This window comes from Gracilinanus agilis, chromosome 1 (genome assembly GCF_016433145.1).
Source record: "Gracilinanus agilis isolate LMUSP501 chromosome 1, AgileGrace, whole genome shotgun sequence".
In the NCBI taxonomy this organism is placed as follows: domain Eukaryota; kingdom Metazoa; phylum Chordata; class Mammalia; order Didelphimorphia; family Didelphidae; genus Gracilinanus; species Gracilinanus agilis.
This window is the reverse complement of record NC_058130.1, coordinates 92,152,857-92,176,293: the sequence shown is the minus strand read 5'-3', so window position 1 is coordinate 92,176,293 and position 23,437 is coordinate 92,152,857. Positions and strand designations below refer to the sequence as shown.

The 23,437-nt window shown below is 42.7% G+C and overlaps 1 protein-coding gene across 1 annotated transcript in view; it reads right to left on the bottom strand.

Annotated features, from left to right (window-relative positions):
• Positions 1-11,990: 11,990 nt before the first annotated feature.
• Positions 11,991-23,437, bottom strand: part of QARS1 (glutaminyl-tRNA synthetase 1) — a 15,949-nt gene continuing 4,502 nt past the window's right edge. The window contains exons 5-24 of the mRNA XM_044656963.1: positions 22,888-22,952; positions 22,114-22,167; positions 21,873-21,933; positions 20,309-20,380; positions 19,842-19,927; positions 19,450-19,536; positions 18,037-18,136; positions 17,827-17,905; positions 17,530-17,638; positions 17,293-17,423; positions 17,064-17,156; positions 16,691-16,828; positions 15,499-15,586; positions 15,245-15,388; positions 14,746-14,850; positions 14,266-14,358; positions 13,803-13,930; positions 13,627-13,693; positions 13,299-13,424; positions 11,991-12,180 (exon numbers count right to left, since the gene is read on the bottom strand). Of these exons, the coding sequence (XP_044512898.1) occupies positions 12,130-12,180; positions 13,299-13,424; positions 13,627-13,693; positions 13,803-13,930; positions 14,266-14,358; positions 14,746-14,850; positions 15,245-15,388; positions 15,499-15,586; positions 16,691-16,828; positions 17,064-17,156; positions 17,293-17,423; positions 17,530-17,638; positions 17,827-17,905; positions 18,037-18,136; positions 19,450-19,536; positions 19,842-19,927; positions 20,309-20,380; positions 21,873-21,933; positions 22,114-22,167; positions 22,888-22,952 (1,877 nt within the window). The 3' untranslated portion in view covers positions 11,991-12,129. The remainder of the gene's footprint in view (positions 12,181-13,298; positions 13,425-13,626; positions 13,694-13,802; positions 13,931-14,265; positions 14,359-14,745; positions 14,851-15,244; positions 15,389-15,498; positions 15,587-16,690; positions 16,829-17,063; positions 17,157-17,292; positions 17,424-17,529; positions 17,639-17,826; positions 17,906-18,036; positions 18,137-19,449; positions 19,537-19,841; positions 19,928-20,308; positions 20,381-21,872; positions 21,934-22,113; positions 22,168-22,887; positions 22,953-23,437) is intronic.

Here is a 23,437-nt window from a genome sequence, read left to right as displayed (position 1 = left end):
TTGGGTTTGTTTGCTCAATCTTTTAGTCTTATTTTGGGATTCTGTTAATTCTAGACACTTCTAGACACTTCTGAAAAAGAACGGTTGGGCTGTTCTGTGTCTTCTAGTCTTGCTGCATCTTTCACAGATTATTGAATGTTGTGTTATTCCTGCATCTAAGGGGCAGATAAAACCTGGGACCTGTAAACCCATGGCAATGTCTGATATCTGCTCTCTCCAACCCCAGTATGAGCTATACAAGCTTTTCCTAACCCCCTAGGTTTGGACTTAAAGCACAAGGCCTGTTGGTTTGACCCATTTAGTTTCGGTAGTGCTCTGGATTCAGCCACTATCAGACATCAAGGAAAGTTCTGCTGGTTCAGAGTGACAAAACTGCAAGCTTCCCAGTCCTCTGGACTTGCCCTAGTTACTCAGTTGTAGACTTCAGATTAGACTAGAAGCTGGAATGGAGATCCTAGGATCAAGGCCACCTCATTACTGCTTGCTTTCATACTTCTTCTTTTCTCAGAACACAGCCTAAGGTCTAGATAATCCTTGCCCTAGACTGTGGCCTTCAAATGAATGTTGTTGTCCACATGACCCATTATTGAACAATGAGTGACAGAGCCTGGTTCCTAGTCCTGACAGAGTTAAGTCCCTCTGTGTCAAATCTGAGCCCTCTTGTTGTATACAGAGTACAGGTAGGCCTTCATTCAGTCTGTATCCTAGTGTGCAAAGATTTGCCTGTCTCCCATGCTGACTGAATGGAAAATTAATTCCTCATGATATATTTTTCTTAATTTCCTGATCAAGATTTGGTCTTATGAATTTTCTAAATCTTTGGGAAGTAACTGTGGGAGAGAGCTCAGCTATATTACTTTCTTCTATTCCATTATATTGGAATAACATCTAACACCTTTTTGACATTGACTTAAATAAAGGCACAGATCAGGAATTGGTAAACAATTTTTGCAAAGGGCCAGACAATAAGTATTTTAGTCTTCATAAGCCAAGAAGAAAATTAGTATATAAGTAAACAATAACAGGAAACAAATGTCCACAAATTTATTTGTTGGTGCTACTTAAAATACAACAATTATTGAGTAGTTGTTTTTTTTTTGTTTTTTTTTGATGATACATGCCTAATAATGAGAATGAAGGGACAGCTAGGTAGTACAATGGATAGAGTGCCAAGCCTGGAGACAAGAGGACCTAGGTTTAAATCTGGCCTCAGACATTTCCTAGCTGCTTATTTAATCCCAATTGCCTAACCCTAGCCAATTTTCTGTCTTAGAATTGATACTAAGATAGTAGGTAAGGTTTTAAAATAATAATAAAAATAATGAGAATAGAACTTTTGGGGAGGAGTTAATATTTGACTTAATGGGGGAGGGGGATTAAATTAGTATTCCCTGTCATTAAAATTAACTATATAACTGTGAATGCTAATCCTTAGGGAAATGTTACATATCTCATCTTTGGAAATATCTTTTCACATAAACAGGTCTGCAAAATACTGTTATCAATCCATGAGCAAGTCATTTTAATGTACTATAATAAGTACTTATAGAATTCTATTATTCTTTTCTTAATATTTGCTTATTAGTATGTTATAATATTGCAGATTAATTACTTCAAATTGAAAGTTAAATGAAAAAGTTCCTCAATTGTTCTCAGTTTCGAAACTGAGTATTTCTTTGGTACATGCAATGATATCCAAAACATACAGCTTCAACTGTAGCTTGAGCTAAAAAAAAAAAAAATACCTGCTTCAAATTTGTATAATAGAGGCCTTACAGTTTTAATTTTTTAATGGGATAGGAACTATATAAAGAGATTGAGATTACTTGTGATTCAAGCAACTTTAGCTGTCCTTGAATTTATCACAATAAGTTTTTGTATATAAGCACCATTTTGCCATATAATTTCAATTTGAATTCACTAAGAAACATTAACAAATCCACAGCAAAAGTTAATTTCAAAGCCATTCAGGTTTCAATAGCAGTGATTATGAGCAGTCTCCCTCAGAAAAATTTCAACTTTGGCTCTGAATTAACAAAATTTAAGATTTTATAATTATAATGTTCTCTTCTTTGTTTTGATATGAGTATACACTAGTAATAAAAGAAATGTCACAGAATAGTAATATGCTTGGCAATGGAAATAGTTGTTATAAATTCAGTCACTGCCATTTTTAGTGTACCAAGCAGCAGAATGATGAGATGAGAGTACTACAGGTTGTCTGTCACAACTACTCGACTCTGCCATTGTACCTGGAAAGCAGCCATGGACAATACATAAAAGAATGAAAATGTGTGTGTTCCAATAAGAATTTATTATTTAAAAAGGTAAAAATCATTTTTTGTTCATACATCATATGAAAAAACAGGCAATACCACTGGATGTGGCCCATCAGTCATACTGATATAAATGGTATTATTATTAAATCTCCAGATGACTCAAATACTAAGAGAATACTTAATGCAGTAGATGAATTAGGATCCCAATGCAGTAGATGAGTTAGAATACCCTACCTCTTTAAAAAAATCTTATTGGCTAGAACAACTGAGTTGAATCTAATAAGATTAAATGTAAAGTCTTAAACTTGGGCTCAAAAAATCAACTTTACGGGTGTTAAAGTATATATGATTAAACAGCAATTTATATGAAAAAGATCTTGGATTTTGGGGAACTGAAAGCTAAGAATGATCAACACTATGCTTTGCCAGCTAAAGAATTCAGTTGAAATCAGACTATAGAAAGTCATGGATTCCAGAAAAAAATCAAGTGCTAGTGACACTGAACTTTTATACAGCACTACCATTTAGGAAATCCAGAAAAGGAAAACCAGAATATAAGAGTCTTGAAATCATGCTGTATGCGAACTGGTTGAAAGAAACTTAGAATATTAAGAGACTAAGGAAAAAAAAAAACTCAGGAGGGATACCACATTTGTCTTCAAATATTTTAAGTATAGCTCTGTGGAAGAGAGATTAGATTTGTTCTACTTAGTACCAGAGGTAAAAATGAAGAGTAATTAGTGGATGCTAAAAGAATTAAAAGCTTGATTTCAGAAAAAAAATTTTTTTCTAGCAATTAGAATAAAAAATTGAATGGGCTACCCTAGATTAATGGATTATCTTTCATTAGAGGTTTTCAGAGAATAAATGATCTTGTGTCAACTATGCTGTAGTAGATTCTTTTTTGGGTATGTGTTGGCCTAGATGTCTGCTAAGTCTCTTCAAACTGAAATTCTATGATTCTGAAATGAAACTTACACTCATGTTACGTTTACTATGGCTCACAAGTTCTACAATGGGAAATAAGGGCATGTCCTACTACCCTGAACTTTTTTTTCACAAAAGCTGTCAATTTTGTTTTCCTAAGATGATATGCTAGTCCCATTCCCTGTCAGAATTTAGCTTCTTGCAAAGTTGATGCATAAAACAAAAAAGCAGTTCACTTTCTGAAGGTAAGATGTTATTCTTAACATACAAGGAGCGCAGTCTTCCTATTATTTCTTTTTTATGATAACTACTTTATTTATAACTATTTAATAACTAATTTTATAACTATTATAACCATTACATAGTTAAAAAAAAAAACACCCACAATCATTTATCAGGTGCCTAGTAAGTGCTGGGCCCTGGAGATACAAAAACAAAAGAGAAATAACACTTTCTCTTAAGGAGTTTACTTTTCTATTAAACATACACACTTTTAAAGAGCGTATTAAATTTTAAAAGGTAGTAACAAAATTGCAATTTGGGGCTCCCGTGTATTTTCAAATGTTGTATCTCTATTATAGCTTACTCCTCCACCACCAATAGATCTTTATTGTAACAAATAAGCATAATCAAACAAAATAAACATTTTTGCCATGTCTGAAAATGAATGGCACATTCAACACTTTTTGTCCATCATCTCTTGTTACTTCTCTGCTTACAAGTGCTTTGTAACAGCAGATCTCCCAAAAGAACAACCTTTTAAAAAAGGAAATATGACTGAGTCTATAACATTCTCAGTCGTGCTGCTCACACTTACCTTCTTTCTCCTTTGCCCATCTGCTACTGTGACCTACTAGAGCTCAGAGGCTACTTACTCATCTCAAACTAAAAATGAGCTACTTTTTTTGTTTGCTATCATCTAATTTCTCTTAGGGTAACAAGAATTTAATCTTTCTTTTTTTTCATGTTCTTTCTAAGTCTTCTAAAGTCCTCTTCATATGTCTAACTAGACCACTCTAGTCATTCACAGTATCTTTTCTATTCCTAGCATCCCCTTATGAGCTACAAAAACAAAGCTTATTACAGTTGGCACTTCATAAATGATTGGACAAAAGGTCTCATTTACAATCTGCTTTCTAGCCAGTCTCACATATAATTCTTTTTTTTTTTTTTAAACCCATAACTTCTGTGTATTGGTTCCTTGGTGGAAGAAGAGTAGTAAGGGTGGGCAATGGGGGGGGGGGGGGTGTCAAGTGACTTGCCCAGGGTCACACAGATGGGATGTGTCTGAGGCCGGATTTGAACCTAGGACCTCCTGTCTCTAGGCCTAGCTCTCAATCCACTGAGCTACCCAACTCCCCCCCCACACACACATATAACTCTTAAATCCATTATTAGAATGGCTTCTGTTCATAATACAACAATTATACTTTGGGCTCACAGTAGCAGTTCAATTTATGGATTTACATATAATTTACAACATAACTGAGACCAATTCAAATTCGATTTTTCTTCATATGGAGTGTATTTTTACTATATTCAAGATTTAATTTTTGATTTTGTTCAAGAAAATTCTCAGGGAAAGGAACTTGCTGATTCCTTAATCCAGAGAATGAACTGTTTGCAGAGAGATGCCTGAAGAATCTACATTTAATCAAGAGATCCAGAATGAACTTTGGGTTACAATTGATTGAACTGATGGGGTTTGTTGCATCGAGCGATCCAGAATGAGCTTTGGGTACAAATGAATGGACTGATGGGTTGTGAACAGTTACTTTAATTGTACACGTTATACCAATAGGGGACTGCCCCCAATTGGTTTCTTGTCAATGCGCTTAGCAAAACATTGGTTTTGCTTTCTCTCTTTTCCATTTCCCCTCTTATCTCTAACTATTATAGTTAGAAGACCTTTGTGGGTATAAGATGATTATGTAAAATGATCACTTGCGGTGACTAGGCACCCAAAATGATCATGGGGGGGGGGATTAAATTAGCTCTAGCCCATTCAGTGTCAAAATTCTACTTACCTTAGGCATAGAGATGATATCATCCCCACCTCCCTTAGTGGGGAGGGGAGATGAATTACCCACACGTGACAATAAGTAACAAATCAAGAACAAGGGACTGCCCTTTGGGCAGTCCAAATCAGTGTGGAGGCTGCCATTTGTCCACTTGAATTAGAGGTGGACCCACAGGAAGTGACAAAAGACACTATCTCTTAAAGTATGTTGGTTACTTCCTGCTAAGAGAGTTCCCGCTTTGAACTTGGGGCTGAAGGTTCTTGAGGGAGACCTCAGGCAGCTTCTACTCTGAATGGTCACGTGGGTAAGTTAGGCTGACTTCCTTGGCCTACCTTGGCGTTTTTCCAAGACTCTACCTTAAGCAGGCTCTAGCCTATCTGACTGCTAGGCCTTATGGCTTGTAACCTAATTTATTTAGCCCTTTAACCTTCTCTCTCCGTCCAGGCCTCTGCAGGCCTGGACTGTCCTCTCCCTCTCTTTATTTCCTTACCTTTTATCTTCCTAATTGTAAATAAACTACCTTAAACCCGATCCTGACTTGGGTCTATATATCTATAAATATCTAAAATCTCCCTCTTACAGGAGGTACATTAAAATTAAGTTTCTAGGGCCACTACATGGTTCCGTGGATACAGAAACAGGGCCTGGAGACAGTAAGTGCTGCATTCAAATCTGGACTCAGTCTTCCTAACTATGTGACCCTGGGCAAGTCAATTGCCTAGCCCTTACCACTCTTCTGCCTCTAAGACAAGGTAAGAGTTTTTCTTTCTTTCTCTTTTTAAATTCAGTTTCATTTTACCAAGTAATGCACTTGTTCTAACTGAATCACTTCCAATCTGTAAGCTACTTGCTCAAAGGGGACATAGGCCTCTTCTCAAAGAAATAAACACTCTGGAATTTGTGACTGAAATAATCCACTGTCATCTAGCCTCAGACTTTACCAGAATGAGTCACTAAATCAGAAACATTTTTAATCCAGACTATTTTGTAAAAAAATACATTTTCAAATAAGAATAAAAAATGTGGTTTCCCAAAAGGGTCTATTAGTTCTACCTATGATTATATAATTCTAGTATAAACAATGAAACATGGAGCCATTTAATTCCATGATTTTAAAGCACAATTCAATCTTTTCATTTTAGAAAAGGAAAGCAGGTTCAATACATTCATTTTAGAAAAAGAAAAAGGAAGAATTAAGTAAATAACAAGCAGCCTAGACACTATGAAAAAATACTATGAAAAGCTTAGGCCAAATATATGCCAAGGAACAAAAAGTCAGGTGCTCTGAGCACACATCACTTGGCCAAGAGACAAAGTACTAGAAAATCTCTGGCAAAAAAGCATCACTTGGACACATTAAGACAACAGAGAGATTCTCATCATACACTAGCTAAAGTTAGTAGTCAAGGAAAGTAAGCCATTTGAGTTTTTAGCTCTAATACTGAGGTTGACTGCAGGGAGATAAACTTTCTAACCCTCAGCTTTCTCATCTAGTAAACAGGGACAGTAATTCCTGCCTACTTCAACAGTTTCTATGAAAATTTGTATCTTATGAGATAGTAGTGAAAGTACTATGATGCTTTTATAGACAAGGAAACAAATCCTCAGAAAAGATAAAAGATTTGCCCATAGTCAAATGCTGAGTTGGAATTTGAACCTAGGTCTCCTAATTCAAAGTCCAACTCTTCACTATACCATGCTAACCTTTTATTTGAAATAATACAGTAAATACATGCTATATTGAAATCATCCTATACTATATTTAGAAAATTGGTAGGGTAAAATAGATTGTGCCCTTTAAATTAATTTAGTTAATTAAGTTAATGCTGAGGTTGATCATTTTTATACCAACTAACAAAATGGTAGCCTAACATTTACAAAAAATTAGGAGTTCTCTCTTGGAAGTTATTGGCAATTCAATAGTTTAAGCTCAAGCTAGCTGATCAATTAGGTACAGTCTATAAAAAGGTTAATATCTAATCCTGAAACCTAGCAGTATCATCAACTTTCTTATGTTTAGAGAAGAACAGATTATGCCAGACAACTGGTTGCTGGATACAAAGTTCTTCACCTTAAAGTTAACTGAAAGTTCCAGTTGACAGGTCCAGAAAATATCTGGGATAGTTTATGGCACTTTTTAAAAAATGTAATGTTAATTTTAACAGGTAAACATACTTCTGGCATGTGAACTGTCACTCAGTCAACAAATCTTTTAAATATTCTGCTGGTTGTTCTGAGCTCTTAATGTAAGATTCTGAGAAATAAGTTTTCTCCATCTTCAGTCTCTTTAAATGTGACAATTAAATTGGAAATCAAAGGACTCCATGTTATTACTAAATGTCTGATTTTTTTCCAAGTACTGCTACCATTCCCTCATTTCCTCCACAAAATGTAAGTCTACAAGACTTTCAGACACAGATTTAGGGTCATTTTGTCCTAGAAAATATGCTTCTCTAGAATTCAGGGAGATCAATGCAGGTCATAGCAGCATTTAGACTTATCTGAGCCTAGTATAAGGGAAAAAATGCAAAATACAATATACAAAGGAGAACAGGATTCAAAATCTGTGGGGAAATAAAATATCAAAAGGTGTCCTGTGTAGTAGGGCAATTCATGAAACAGCAAGTTCTTCTGAAAATTACAATTTTTTTCTAGATTTCTGCAGATTTGGGGAGGAAAAGGATCTCCTGTTCTGTTATGGCCAACTTTCTAGCTGGAGCAATCTCCGGCCCTTAGACAAATAAAGCCCAGGGAATAGGATGACAGATGAAAATTACAGAGGCAGTTTCTCCCAGTTGTTTCCAGTTCTGAACAACAGGGCACAGAGGCAATGTATTGGGGGGGTGTTTATAGAAGAATCAATTTTCAAAAAGGGACAAATAGAACCGGAAGGAATCCCTTTATAAACAAATTACCCTTTCCCAACATGAAATCTACAGGACCAGAAGTAGATCCGGAGAAAGCCTCCAGGCCAGGCTTTGGACTCTCCACCACAGGGCCAGAGCAGAGGCAGCCGGTTCTGCACTAAGCATTCGCACCGGCTCATCAGCCCTCGGGTCACTAGATCCTGATGGAGGATAAAGGGCCAACCCTGCCCGGCCCCCCACCCCGCCCCCACCCCTGCAGAGAAGGGGCTGAGCCCCATCCAAACATCACGGCGACCACAGCCGGGTTGGGCCCAGGGGGGCGTCGGTAAGCAGAGAGGGGGGGGGGGACGGACTACTAGAGGAGGGACGGCGCCGCGCCTTGGCAAACCGCGCGTGCCCGCTCCCCCCCTTCCCTGCGCAACCGGGGCGAGGCTCCCTCCCAACCCAGGCTCGTGCCTGCCAGCCTCGGCCCAACAGCGAGCAAAGCTCACCCCTACAACTGAACCAACGGGGGGAGGGGAACAAGCTCCTCAGAGGCGCGGCGATGGCAGGCCCCAGGCTCGCCCCTCCCGGTCAGCCCGAAGAGCCACAGCCCAGTGCCAGCCAGCCGCCCCGCCCCCTCCATCCGGGCGCGCCCCCAAACCTGGCAAAGAAATAGACCAGATTTCTAATTCCCACCCCCGCGCCCCCCCCACACACTTTCTCCAGGCCCAGGCCCGCGCGCTCTCAGAACGGCAGCGCACGGCGGCGCGCGCCGGCGGGAGAGAGAACCCGCTTTGCGCGCGCGCACCCGCCAGCTTCTCCCCCCTTCCCCCCCCAGAGGCCAAGCCCGAGCTTGTAAGCGCGGACCCCACCACTACCACCCCTCCAGCTAACTCGAGAGGAAGGGGTTGGTCAGCGGCGTCGCGCGGGGGCAAAGGGGTGTTCTCGGCTGCCCGGAGCCGCCCCGCACCCTCCGGGGCCCAGTAGACTCGGCCCGCTCCCTTCAGCTCCCTCCGCCGTTGTGTAGTGGTAGCGGCGGCGGCACCTTCTCGCTCGCTCACTCGCGCCGTGGCGCCCCCGGCACCCTCCTTACCCGCGCCACAGCCCTTACCGAGTGCCGCCGCCGCCGCTCCGCCCACGGGCCCCTCCGTGCCGCCTCGGGCCCCTGCTCTACCGTCGCCGCTTCGAGACCGACAGGATTTTCCCCTCACAGCTCCCTGGGCGCCATCTTACATTCAACCCCGACAGCCAATGGGCGCCGAGCTTCTCTCTCGCGAGAACGAAGTAGCCAACTCCCGCGAGAACTAGCCCAGGCCTCCTGGCCCGCCTTAAAGGGAACGCGTTCCGCGGCAGCCCCCAGGCCTCCTTAGATGGTCGTTTTTTCGGAGCTCAGGGAAATTAAATGAATCAGTACATTTCTCCTTACCTCCCTAATTCTTCCTTTGGGTCGGTAGAGGAACATCTCCGCAATTCCTCACCATTTTCCCGAGTAATGGTTTATTAGAAAGTGATCAACGCAAGGGTTCGCGGGTCAAGGCCACGTACAGCCCTCGGCCTCAGTTTCCCTCCCCTGGTCCTTGCCACCGAGGTTAGACTGGCCTTAGGTATCCTAGGAGCCCAGGATTTGAGGATGCAAGGCCTTGAGTGTTTCAATTTAATTACTAGGCCAGAAGTTCAGAGTGCTTCCCTCCCCCACCTCCCCGGAGCCCAGCCAACCAAGGCTTTACCTTCTCTGGATCAGGAGTCCAACCTGGATGTCCCGCTCCATGCAGGGAGGGGATTATCTCGGAGTGGGGTGGCTGAGCCGGGCGGGGGGGAGGGGAGGGAGCGCAGAGTCCAGAAGGCCGGGGAACCCAAAGAGAGCAGGGATTGGGGACAAAGCCTGAATCAGCCCCAAGATGGAGGGATCCCAGGAAGAGCCTGGAGTCCCCCCAAATAAGGGGAGACTCTGGATGAAAAGGATTGATTCTAACCTGGAAAGAGATCGGGAAACCGGAAGGTGCTTGCAGTGGTAAATCACAAGGAAGGCACAAGCAGGCCAAACGGGGGTCCGCAGGTGTGGGCCCCCCAGGGAGAATGACAATCTCTTCCCATGCTCGGAAAAGGAGAAAGGCAGCCCCCCCCCCTTCAAAGAGAGGCCATGCCTGAGGGTACTGCCCATCTACTCCCATTCCATACCTCATGGGTCTCCTAACTATGCCCCCTGCCCCTCACCTGGTGGGCCCTGGCTTCCAGCACCAGCTGTCAGGGCTGCCCAGTCGGCACTGCCCTGGCCCCATCCCAAGGGGGTTTCACTACAGGCCATCCTGGCAGGCGACTGAAGTCCTTTCTACCCCCTCTCTTCCCATCCTCAGTGAAACTACCTCCTACTCAGCTGCACCAACATCCCTGCTTAAGGTGGCCCGGAACTGATGCCCCTGCAGGCCCTGGGGTCTTCAATGACTTCAGGACCCTGCTGCTCTCAGAGCTTCCAATGTAGCTTTGGTTAAATGATTAGCCTTCCCCAGGAAAAAAGGGCCCCATCCTCTGGGGAAAGAGCCCAGGGGGAGGTGTGTTGGTCTCTTCCAAGCAGGGGGCAGCAGGCCCACAGCTCCCTGCAGTCCACCTTAAACCAGGCCCTGGGTGACTTTGGTGTTTGTATACAGTGGGAAATGTGGAGGATGTTAAAGCTGTAGACACACTCCTTGCCTTTAGAGTAGGGATTGCAGGATTGGGGGAGGGACCCCAAAGTAAGCCAGGCCAGACTAGACAGTCAGATCTCTCAATAAGCTGGCTTCCAAGAAAGGCAGAGATGAGGGCTACAAAGCCAGTCAGAGGTGTGTGCCTTTGCACCTACTGACAGAACACAAAACCTAGAGTACTTCTTTCCTGATTAGGGGAGTATCTTTGATCCCCTAGGACAAATGAGCTGGATCTGTGCCTAAACTACTTTGTCAGCTCTACAATTTGATTACACTGGGTCCTAGACACTGCAACCTTTAATGATCTAATCTTAGATCTTCAGCTGGGAGGCAGTAGAAAGGATCCTGGATTTGCCTTCTGGTTCTATTTACTTCTTGTATTACACTGGCTCTTCTCTGGGCTTCATTCAATTTCCTCCTTTATAAAGGAAGGTAGGGGCCAGACTCAAAAGCCTCTAAAAGTTCCATCTAGGTCTATGAACATTTATGAAAAGCATACATGGTGGGTCTGTTGAATAAAACTGAAAATGACCTCTGACCTTAAGGAAAAAATATTTTACTGCCAGATTATTTAAGGGATAAGAAAGAGGTTTCTGGTCTACTCCACTAAAATTCCTTCAGTGGGGATTGTAGTCTTTTATATTTGTATCCCTAGCACCTAGGACAGCACCCCCCACATGGTAAATTCCTAATAAATGCTTGTTGAATGATATAATCCCCTCTCGATCTATGATCTTATCTAAGACTATTTTCTGTCCTTAATCTGGATCACCAAGCCTTCTTCTTGGCTACAGGTCACAGCATCCTACTCTGCCTTTATCATATTTAGAGGCAGAGGAAGAGGAAGAGTGTTCCTGAGCCAAGGTTGAGGAGGAAAGAGGAAGTGGGAAAACTTCATCTGCTCTCCTCTTCCAGAGCTACCAGTCAGTAGAAATACGGTGGAAGATAAAAGAAATGTAAGTGCTCTGTACTAGCCAAAGGAGCCAAAGGAGGGTTAAGCCATTTCTGCTCATTATTAATTCAAAATCTAGGGAGAGAAAGGGAATGGTTTCCTAGACAGAAAGAAGTGAAGTAAAAGCTTAGCTTAGGGAGAGACAAGAGCCACTGGCCCATCAAAAAGGTTGTTCATTCCTGTTCCTTCCCTGATTCACCTCCCCTGGCCAGAAATCTGCTGTATGAGTACAGAATTCACCACCATCCCCTGCCCCAACTCAATGAGGACAAACTCCAGGGAAAACTGTGCTGTTCTTTATTGGTAATCCTGAGTTGGCACTGCAGGTGAGCATGGCCAAGTCTGGCCCTGATAAGGCAAAGGTAGGTTTTTTTCTTTTCTTGCCCTCTGGATTGATGACTTCGTCCAGACTCAAGGCACTCACAGTTTTCCAGGGTCCTCCTTCAGAGTAACTGTCCTATTAAAGACAAGCTAGAGAGGAAAAGAAGAAAGGAATTAGGCCACTGACAGGCCAGGTACAGAGAGAGTTTTGCCAGTCCACTTAGGGGAAATTTAGATTAGGTAAAAAATCAAGTACATAGTACCAAATAAGCATTTCCTCTAGGCTCCAAAAGTCTACCCTCGTTATAAAGCACTCCAAAATAATAGATTTAATGCTACTTAAGACTGCCTATAGTCCTATGTAGTCTGACATTACCTTCTCAGAAAAAACTGAGCTGCCTATTAAGAGACCCGGATTCTAAGGGGTTCAAGAGTTTAGGCAAATCATTTCTCTGGACCTCAGCTCTGATTTATAAAATGAGGGAAATGCCACCACCTGTTCTGCCTACCTATGAAGACCGCTTTAAAAACTTAACATGAGGTTCTATTTGTACGAGGTTTTATCATTTCCAAAGCATTCTTCCAGACATTACCTCATAAGAACCATAAAAGGATTATGTGAAGAATAACGATGACTAATAGGAAGAGATCCCCCAAAACCCGACTCTAAATCCTCAGCCTGACAGGGAAGAAATACTCAATTCTGGAAGACCCCAACTGGAAAAGCTTCCAGACTGAAGCCTATTAACAAGCTGTTCTCTGAAAGCCAGCCTAGTTCAGTCTGGTGGAACACAAGAGAGCTGAGAATCAAGGGATGAATTGAATTGTACTCATGGGGGCTCCAGAGAATGTCAACCAAAAGAAAAGGACTGAGATGTGTGTCAGAGAAAGGCACCTTGGGTTACACAATCACAGGCTGATTTAGATAAATTAAGATATTTGCAAAGGAGTTTGCCCAAGATCAGTGTGTTAGAGCAGAATCTAGAATTCAAGTCTAATGACATCCAAGTTCCTACATCATGCTGACAAATGAAAAAGCTAAGATTTTCACATGGATTATGATTCTTCTGAAAACATAATGAATTTCTACCCTGACAATGTAATGACATGATGAATTTTTCTGAACTTTGGCTAAGAGGAAAAGGAAAGGACAGCTTTGTGGCCAAATTCTCAGCATCCACTCTTTACAGAAATTGAAATAAGACCATGTGCCCTAGAGTTAGAGTGAGCAGGGGGTAGGAGGGGAAGAGAAGAGAGTATTGACTGACCTTTCTTTCGGTACTATCTGGATCCACTGAGAAGTAGCCCAGTCGTTCAAACTGGAACTTATCAAAAGGTTTTGCACCACTGACTGAACAATCCACCAAGGCATCTTCAATCACACACAGAGAGTCCTGTAGGACACATCTGAATTAGACCATTTGGGGCAGGGGTTCAGGCTTCAGGGTAGTGGAGGTTGGGCATGTCCCACAGTTACAGACACTATTTTCTGGACTCTACAGAAAGAGTCTTTTAGATCCTCCACTCATAGCATTCTTGGGAAGGAAAACACAAGACGGCTTAGTTGCCACATCCTCAGCTCCAATGTAGACTCACCAAGTTCAAGTCACTTAAGAATCCACCCGAAACTTCAGAAGGATCCTCAGGGTTTTTGTGCTGGAATCTGTAGCCACAGAAAACTTGTAAGGCTCCATGGCTATTGGTCAAAACTCAGCTTTCCCTAATATTTTTCCCTCTCCCTCATATCCAGTCCCCAATTCTCATAGACTCACAGCCTCTCATAGATTCGGACCTCGCACTGCAAGGGCTCTGACACCCAGTGTATAAAAGCTTTGGGCTTCTCAGAAGCATCTGACTTGGTACAAGTCACTTCCAGCTCAGTCACTTGGCCACTGGCATTCTTTTAAAAAAAAAAAAAAGGAGAGATTAATCCACGAAGTTCCTTGGGATGGATGTTCATTAGCTGCTGGCTGCCAGGCCTCCTAAGACAACTAAGAAGTTTCTAACTTACAGGAAGTACTTCTTTGACCAACCTCTTGACAAGGTTTCCCCTATCCTGAGGTAAAACCTTCTACTAGGAAGAAAAGAAGTGTATGAATGGCAATGTTGGATGGAGGACTCTATCCTTGACTTCAAGTCACTTGAAATGATTAGGAAACTCAGTGGGTTATTGCTAACAGAAAAGGTAGAGCCAATTCTAGGCTTCGTGTGGCTTAGAAGATGGACACCTCTTACCTTGATGACATTCTGTACATCAATAACATAACCCGCATGTCTCAGGCCGACTGGCTGGCCTTTTGCAAGACGTTTATAACCCTTTTCTGGTTCCTGCAAGGAAAGTCATTTGAACACCAAGGCAAAAATAGTTGCTAGTGGTTTTCTTTGATGCTTCATTCTTGCCTCAAAAAATATCCAGTCTAAAGATTATAGTTAAAGTCAAGAAACAAAATGACTAGTTGGCAAAAGTATGAGTAAGATAACAGGGCTTATTGGAAGGCCTGGGAACAACCTAGAAGCTACCAAAATTTTGGATGATACTGAATGTTCCATTTTTGGGGTCTGTAATCATGGTCCCAGCCATAAAACTAAGTTCTGATAAGAGACTTAGAGTGAGCAAAGTCTTCTTTCCTGCCCCATCCTTATCCCCAAGCTCCCAGAAGAATCATGAAGAATAGGAAAAGTCCTAGGACAAGAAGTCAGATCCTAACCCCTAACCTCTTTAAAGTCTGTGTACTCAATGTAAATTGTGGATGAAAAGGGGATGTGGTGGAAGCCTTTGGTCTCATCAGCTGGAAAGTTTGGTACGATGATATCAAGTGCCTGTGTCAAAAAGGAAAACAAAGGAGCTTTAGGATCACAGGATTTAAGGCAGGAAGGGATTTTAAAGATCATCTCTAGACAAACCAACTTGTTTTATAGGTAATGAAGCAAAGGTTTCATTACCTGAGATATTAAATAATTTGCCAAGGTCACAAAGGTTACAAGAAGCAGAATTAGAATTTGAACTTAGAAAATCCAAATCAAGAGGCTTTTTATGCTGCTTCTCATCCAAGATCTTTTCCCAGAGTAGGAAAAGCACCAGAGAGAGAAGGGCACAGATTTCACAGGGATTATGGGACAAGAAGAAAGACTGGATATATCTGGATTCTAGGAAACTCCAGTAGCACTCCTCTATCTCCATTCCCCAGTCTGACTTCCTCTGCCTGTCCTTAACCTTGCTCTCTGGGAAGTTGGTAATGGTGACTCGGAGTGGTTGGAGTACAGCCATAGCCCGGGGGGCCCCATCGTTCAGCACATCTCGAACACAGGCTTCTAAAAGATGAGGCTCCATCGTTGTCTGGGCAACAGTAACACCCACCTGCCAGAGAAAAGCCAGTGAGCAACCACTCATGGCCCAGATTGTGGGCCCTAAGCTACCCTAAGGCTGCTTTGTTCAGGGAATAAGACCCTAAACATTCTCCCACTTACCCGAGCACAAAAGTTGTTGATCGCCTCAGGGGGGAAACCTCGACGACGCAGTGCTGTGAGTGTGAAGAGGCGAGGATCATCCCAATCTCTGTAACACAGGAAGAATGAGCAGAATGAGTACCTGACTAAGATGGGGTTCTTGTACCCATTACCCTGAAGCCAGAAAATATCATCACAGATCCTCAAAAAAAACCATAAGAATCACAGAGTTTCAGGTCTAGAACTGATTTTCATGGACCATTTTAAGTTGTGCAGAATTTTAAGCTCTTCCCCTCTGTCAATCTTCATACCCACCTCAGTTTCTATTTGTGTGGCTTTCCTATGGTCACATATAAGAGTAAATGCCTCCAAATCAAGTTCTCGATGCCCTACAACATGCTACTTCATAAGGGAGCGTCCCTTAATATTTTTGGTTATTAATGCCTAAATATTTCAACAGGTCTTTAACATTTATTGAATGCTTTCCACACACGAACCTATAAGCAGAGAGTGGAAGTTTCCCTAAAAGCTGAGAAATAAAGATGGTGAAGTACCTTGCCCAAGGTTTCCTGTTTCTTACCAGAACATTATGTCACACACCAAAAGTAGCCTTTAAGAGCAAAAACAGATACCTTGGAAACAGAACTCTAGTCCAACTATCTCAATTCACAGTTGAGGAAATTGAAGCCAAGGAAGGGTGAAGTCACTTTTCCATAGTTATACAATAAGTAGAAAGCCTACTTTCTTTAAATCCAGGTCCTAACTCTAATGCAGGACCCTCTCCACTGGTCCACTGACTCCCAGCTAATGACAAATTGTTATATTCAGGAAGCAGTGCTAAATTCAGACACGACCCATCTGATCTGTCCTGGAAGGGGAATTCAACCCTTCAAGCAGAGAAAAGTAGAATTCTATCCAGGATCAGTATCCCGCCAGCAGGAAAAGGCACAGGCCTTGGCTACCCTTCTTGAGATTAAATCATCTAGAGTTCAATCTTAGCATAGAATTTTAGAGATGAGGAAGTTGGCCCAGACAGAGAAAGGATTTGTCCAAGATGCCAGCCAAGATCTGAACCCAGGTGATCAGATTCAAAATCCTGTAGTCTTTCTCCCGCCTTCTCAGAGAATGGGTTGAGGGCTTTAGCCCCCCCTTCCCATCAGTCATGCCTCTTCCAAAAGAACAAATCTACCATTCACCATCACAAGAACCTCACCTGACCGCACCAGCCTCCACCAACTGAATGATCTTCCGCTTGGACACAACTGTGTAATGCAGATTGAGGCGTCCATATTCCCACTGAACTGGGCAGTATACATCTAGTGCATTACATAGCCAGAAGTAGGACGAGCGTCTGTGAACAAGAGGTACTCCAGAATGGTCCCTAAGGATCAACCCAGCCCTCACATAGTTGAGTTAACCTGCTAATCACAGCCTGGACTTCCAAGGACCCTTTCCCCCTCCATGCACACCACCAGCTCTCTATATCTGTCCTCCAGTCACTCTCCAGCACTACCATGGAGGAGAGACTAAATCCAAGATTTATCAGAGCAGAGTTACAGATGCTGTCCTCCCTTGCCTCTACTCACCGGGCCTGGAATTCTTTGGTGCAGAGAGAATGAGTAATGTGCTCGATAGAGTCACACAGACAGTGTGTGTAGTCATATGTAGGGTAGATGCACCTACAGTCAGCAACAGAGACCAGAAACCTATGAGCTAATGAGAATACCTAACCATTCACATTTCACCAAAGTGCCTGGGCCCTGGTTCCCTTCTACAACCCAAATTTGGCTTTCATCCCAGGGAGGGAGCACCCACCACTTATCACCAGTTCGATGATGAGGTGTGTACTTGACTCGATAGGCCACTGGGTCCATCTTTCCATCCTCCATAACCAATTTCATCCTTAGTGTGGCTTCTCCTTCAGCAAACTTCCCCTTCCTCATTCCCTGTGGAATGACAGATTCCAACCACACTCAAGCTTTGGGCATACCTACTAAATATATTCAAACTACAAGAGTCTTCCCCAAGGGAGAGGATCAAAAGCCAGTTTACCTCAAAAAGCAATAAGGATTCTTCAATTGGCCGGTCTCGCCATGGAGAGGGTGGAGGATTGTGGCCTTTAATCTCTTCTACATGTTGGTGGCAGACATAGGCATGACCCCTGCATGGGTAGAAAGGATATCAATTCCTAGTGGGAGTATCCAGAGGTCTAATTGTTCTGCTGGCAAAAGCACCAGGACCACACACCAGCAATTCCAGCACTCCATGGAGCCCAAGAATTTTCCTAGGAACAGGAAAATTCCCATCCTTCTAGTTTTTACCCTCCCCCACAGTGACCCTTAATTTTACCTATGGATGAGTTCTACAGCCCAGGCATACAGTTGGTCAAAGTAGTCTGAGGCATGAGTCACCTTGTATGGCTTGTAACCTGCAAAGCCAGGGACCCCAGCCAGTCAGTTCCATGAGGGAGAAAACCTTCCAACAAATCTACTGACTGCCACCTTCTCCTCCCATTCTTCCTCACTTCCTATCAGCCCTTCTTGGCCTTGGATTTCATACCCAGCCATTCTACCATGTCCCGAATTCCAGTGAAATATTTCTCCTCTTCCTTCTCAGGATTTGTGTCATCATAACGCAGAAAGCAGATTCCATTGTTGGCCTAGAGGAAGGAGACATTGTTGATGACCCCACTACTAGATGACTATACTCCTCACTAAAATTATCTTCTTTTGTCTATTTAAAGGCTTAGGGGAAAAAGTATTTTAAAATTCAAGAAAAGAACTTGGAGTTTTCTCTCAAACTGGAAAATACTCATTTCTCCAAAACTTTTCACCAAAAAACTTTCCTGTATCTAAATGCACTAACCACAGTAATTTTACAAGCAGAATCCAAGTTGCACAGGCCATATGTTTTTATCCTAAATTAACAATGTGATTTCAACTGTGTAGTAAAGGCTTTAAAAATCAAAACACAGAAAGGACCAACTATCACCAAGTCCTTTCCATATCTGTCAATGAAATGGGACAATTGACTAGGAGAAGCTTTCGACTCCCTAGGGAAACTGGCCAACTATGCCCCAAGAAGAAAGTTGCCTGCATCCAAAAGGAGTCAGCTTTTGTCTGAGGGGAGGGAATTAACTTACTTTGGGCAGTGACCTTTATAGCCCTCTAGTCACTAGAGTTGCAAACATCAAGCAGTATTGCCCTCAAAACTACTAGTAGTAAGGCATAATAAAGAGTCTCTATGTCCCTCCCCCAGTCACCAGACAGGAAGCAAATTGGGTCATAACACCTTCTAGGCCATCATTCATGGAGGAAATATCCTGCACCACCTCATATGAGGTCATGCTATTTCCCAGAGTCATAAGAGTAAATGGTTATGCCAGAGTTACGGCAGGGTCATTCTGCTCCCTTCAGGTTCACTGAAACATCAAATTTAAAGCTAGAAGGTCCTGAAAGGTCATCTAGTCTAAGACTCACATTTTTTAGATGAAGAAACTGGGCCTAGAGATATTATCAGATAACAAGATCATCCTGTCCCTGGCTGTCATGAGGTTCCCAATTCTCCTGGCCACCAGCCAATAAATAGTCCCTCTGCTCCCAGATTCACAATGTTACTTCCAAAAGCCATCCGTATCAGCAAGTATCCATTGTGTCTCTGGGTCACTACTGGTTCATAATGCTCCCCATCATAACAGTTGGAAAGAAGTCTCTCTATCCTACTAGGAAGCAACAAGATGCAATGAAAAGAAGACTAATTTTGGAGTTCAAATTCTACCTTTTCTATTCAGTACTAGTGTGACTCTGCAAGTCACAAACTCTCTGGAAACTAGTTTCCTCTTTAGTAAAATATGGAGGTTATATTCTATGACCTCTAAGGTACCTTCCAGCCCAAGATCAATGAAATCTATGACCCCCAAATACTGAGAATAAGGGGTTTGCACTCTACTCTCAGGTCAGGATGGACACCTACCTTGGCATAGCCAAAGTTGAAGTTGATGGCCTTTGCATGTCCAATATGCAAAATGCCATTGGGTTCAGGTGGAAATCGTGTTCGCACCTGGGAAAGGAATGATATGAAAAGGATAGGTTCAGAAGACCTCAATTGGCTATGTGACAACAGAGCTCAATAACAGTTCCTCAAGCTTTTTCCATGGCCACTTTAGAAACCAGGGCCCCAGAAGGGACATTAGGCAGATTTCTCTGAAGTTCTTGCATGCCCACAAACTACCCCACTTCCCAGACCCAGAAGTCACTGTGGTCACTTCCAGGGCCAAGGCCCTGAGCCCTTGGTATTATTGATTCTCAGGCTGCTGTCCAACCCTCCTACCGTCACCCCCCATAAAATGGAGGAAACCCAGGTACCTGCCCCGCTGTGATCTCCATGTGCTGCTGCAAAAGAGACATGGTGTTGGGGGTGACCACATAGCCTGGGGTTTTATAGTTTTCACCTGCAAGAGTCAAATGATCAAGGAGATTCATTTCATTTAGAAGAGGATGGAAAGAAAAAAACAGCACATTCCTCAGGAATGGGGTCTATACCACTTATTGTTAGTGGGGCAGAAAAAAAGAGATGAGCCCAGAGAATGCTCTAAATGGAGCTAGTTTCAAAACCCAAGAGGAAAACGACAGTGGAAACCACCACCTCACATGGGCTAATCCTGACCACACCCCAGGGAGGTAAAAAAAGATGGAGGCTTCTAAACAGATAATTAGGAGTCAAGGATCAAATGATGCTCCTCCACCAAAAAGAAATGTGAGCCACATCCTCATCTCTCAGAAAGAGGGGGTGACTTGGCCCTCTGCCCCTGTCTCCAGCCAAAAAAACTCACCTGGTTTGTGAAATCTAAGTGCTTCTCCCCTGAGCTGTTCCATCAGAGACAGAGAAGTTATAGGTTCCTCACCTAGGGAAACAAAAATATGCTATAGTATCCTCCAGAGAGAGCACTGAACTTCCCAATGAACTCAGAGGCAGCCCTGGGAACTCAGTGGTTGACTCTTAATTCCAGAAAAAAATAGTAATCTCCCAGCAAAGTAAAATCCAAGCTTTCCCTGGATCTTAGGAGATCCTGAACTAAAAACCAAAAAACCACTAAGAAATTCCACATAGTGACTACAGGAAGAACTTCTGTGTATTGTACAGTTTAAAAATGTTCTGAGTCCTGGGAGACTACGATTCTCAGGACTCCCTATCACAACTTCCTCAGGCACCTCCCACTTCTTCTGTGGGAGATGATTGAGAAAGTATAAGAGAGGCTCCTGTGCTTTTGGCGCCTTTTTCCCCTAAAGGCGCCTTTTTGGAGGAAGAGCCTAGATCTCTGGAGATCTACCTTCTAGCTTCCCTAGACCTTCCCTTTCCTAACATTTCCTATCTAAATAAATCTAGCTATTCTATAAACTTAAGTTGTTTCCTAATCTTTATTTGAGCCCTGAAGGGTTCGGGTCAATTTCCCACAGGGGCTGGTAGAACTGGCTATCTTCCTTTCCCTACCTACCTTCTTATTCCTTTCCCTTCCTATTTCCCTTCCTTTCTCCCATCCATCCTTCCTCCTTCTTCCCACATCACATTTCGGAATAACTGAGGCTAAGAGTAAAGGGAGGAACAGTCTAAGGCCTAGAGAATGGAAGTCCTGGGTTCAAATCTGGCCTCAGATACTTCCTAGCTGTCTGACCCTGGTTAAGTCCATTAACTAGCCCTTACCATTCTTCTGCCTTAGAATTAACACAGTGTTGATGCTAAGACGGAATGTAAGGGTTTTAAAAAAAAAAAAAAAAAAAAAAAAAAAAGGAAAGGGAGCCTCTCTCAGAGCTGATTATCTAGCATCTAGGCCAAACCTAGGAGAAGCAGGCAGAGAGAAACAACTGCATTAGGTTAAACTCCCAAGGGAGAGTGAGAATTCTTTAGTAAGAGCTTCCACAGGGGCCAGACACAAGATGGATATAGGAATAGTCATAACCATCAACTTGAGGTTTTAAAGGATGGTTCAATAGGCACTAGCCTCTAGGATCTCTTCTGGTCCTAGGAGCAGGGAAAGTGCCTGGTGATCTCAAGAACCACAGCTTGGGAGTTCAGGTCACAGGTACCACAGTTAAGATAGTCTCAACTCTGGTGGCTATCAGAGCAACAAAACCAGAAGTCTCTGAGTTGACGCTAAAATCAATTCCTCATATATCACATAAGCATCATTTGGGGGAAAGAAAGTTGTCTTAGAACCACATTCTATAGGCCAAGAAATATAGATTGGTTCTGAAGTCACTGGCCCCCACACAATAAATGGAAAGTATGGGAAGAGAGAAAGGGAAAAAGAGGTATCTCAAGAGGGTTCAAGGGGCATAAACCTATGTCACATAAGTGGATGTGGATATGAAACCAGGAATTAGGAACTTAATTTATACCATTCATCACTGCAGTTCTAGTTGCCTTCAAGTCCTTCTCCTCATGTCGGATCTTTGCAGCCTAGAGAACAGAAGCAGTAAACACAGCCTGGGCTTGGCCTCCTTTTAGAGCACAACTGCAAACCCAAACCCACAGAAGCCAAGAAAGAAAAGATTCAGCATCCTAAGATTAGGCCCTGGTCCATCCTTCTGTTCCCTCAGCTTGTCCCAGAGATGTTGAACAACTGGAGCCATTTACTACCTTGGGCTTTTTCTCCAAATCAGACTCTGTCTTTGGGCCCAGAAGATGAAGAACCTGAACAAAGATAGAGACAATAAAGTTGAGGCCAAGATCTGACCCAGGTACATTTGGAGACAAAGAGTTCCCAGAATGCCTACAATGGAAAGCAAAAGGAAAACCTTATATTGTTTTTCTGACTCAAATCTTAACCCTTTTTTGCTGGGTTAGTGGAATAGAAAGAGCTTTATCATACTTAAAGTCATCATAACTATTAACATCTAAAGAGAGCTGACGAGGCAGTGTATCAGTGCAAAAGGTAAAGGATTTAGAGCAGTGGTTCCCAAACTTTTTTGGTCTACTGCCTCCCTTCCAGAAAAAATATTACTTAGTGCTCCCTGTCACATACTATCACCACCCCCAAATGCACCTGTGGCCATCACTGCCCCACTGGATCACTGCAGCACCCACCAGGGGGCAGTGGCACCCACTTTGGGAATCACTGATTTAGAGTAAAAGGACCTGGCTTTAAACCCATCCCTACCACTAATTACTGCCAGTGTGATTTTGAATCTATTGGGGCCTGAGTTTTATCTTCTATAAAATGTAACGATTGGGCTTGGAGACACTTAAAGTCCTTCCATAAAGTCCCTTTCATCTGTAAGAGTGCACAGCCCAACCCAACCAAGACAAGACTTGGTGGCATGGCCTCATCACTTGACTGATGACAACAATAGTCTTACAAGGTAAATTCCAAACTGACTACCACAGTTGAATTGTCAACACACAAATACCCACCTGCATATCCACCTCATTCTTAATGGTCTTGCCATCTGCCCACTTCAATGCTGTCCTCGCCTCCCCTGGAAGAGGAGACACCAGGAAGCTGAGGGCCAGGAAGAACCTGGTAAGAAGTAATATAGGAACCCAACCCTACTTCAGGGGCTATGAAACAGATAATCTATTTTCCACCATTGTATCAGCTTCGGAAGCAAATAGAATCCAAAGATGAGATTAGCCTTTTATCTAGCTCCAAAGCCAAGGCCAGAAATTGTTAAGATGCCTATGCTTGGCCTTGGAAAATAAAGAGACCACTCAGCTACAAGAATCAAAGGCACATATTCAGGTCTCTAGCCCAAATCCCATTCTAAAAAGTATAAGACAAAAGAGACAAAAAACAAAAAACTGTAGAATTAATTCAATCAACATTTACTAAGGGCATAATATGCTCAGAAGGCTTTATAAGCAGCCAGATATGGTAGGAAAAAAACTGTGAGTCAGAAGCCCTAAGTTCAGAAATTAGCTTTATTTTATATATATATATATATTATATATATATTATATATAT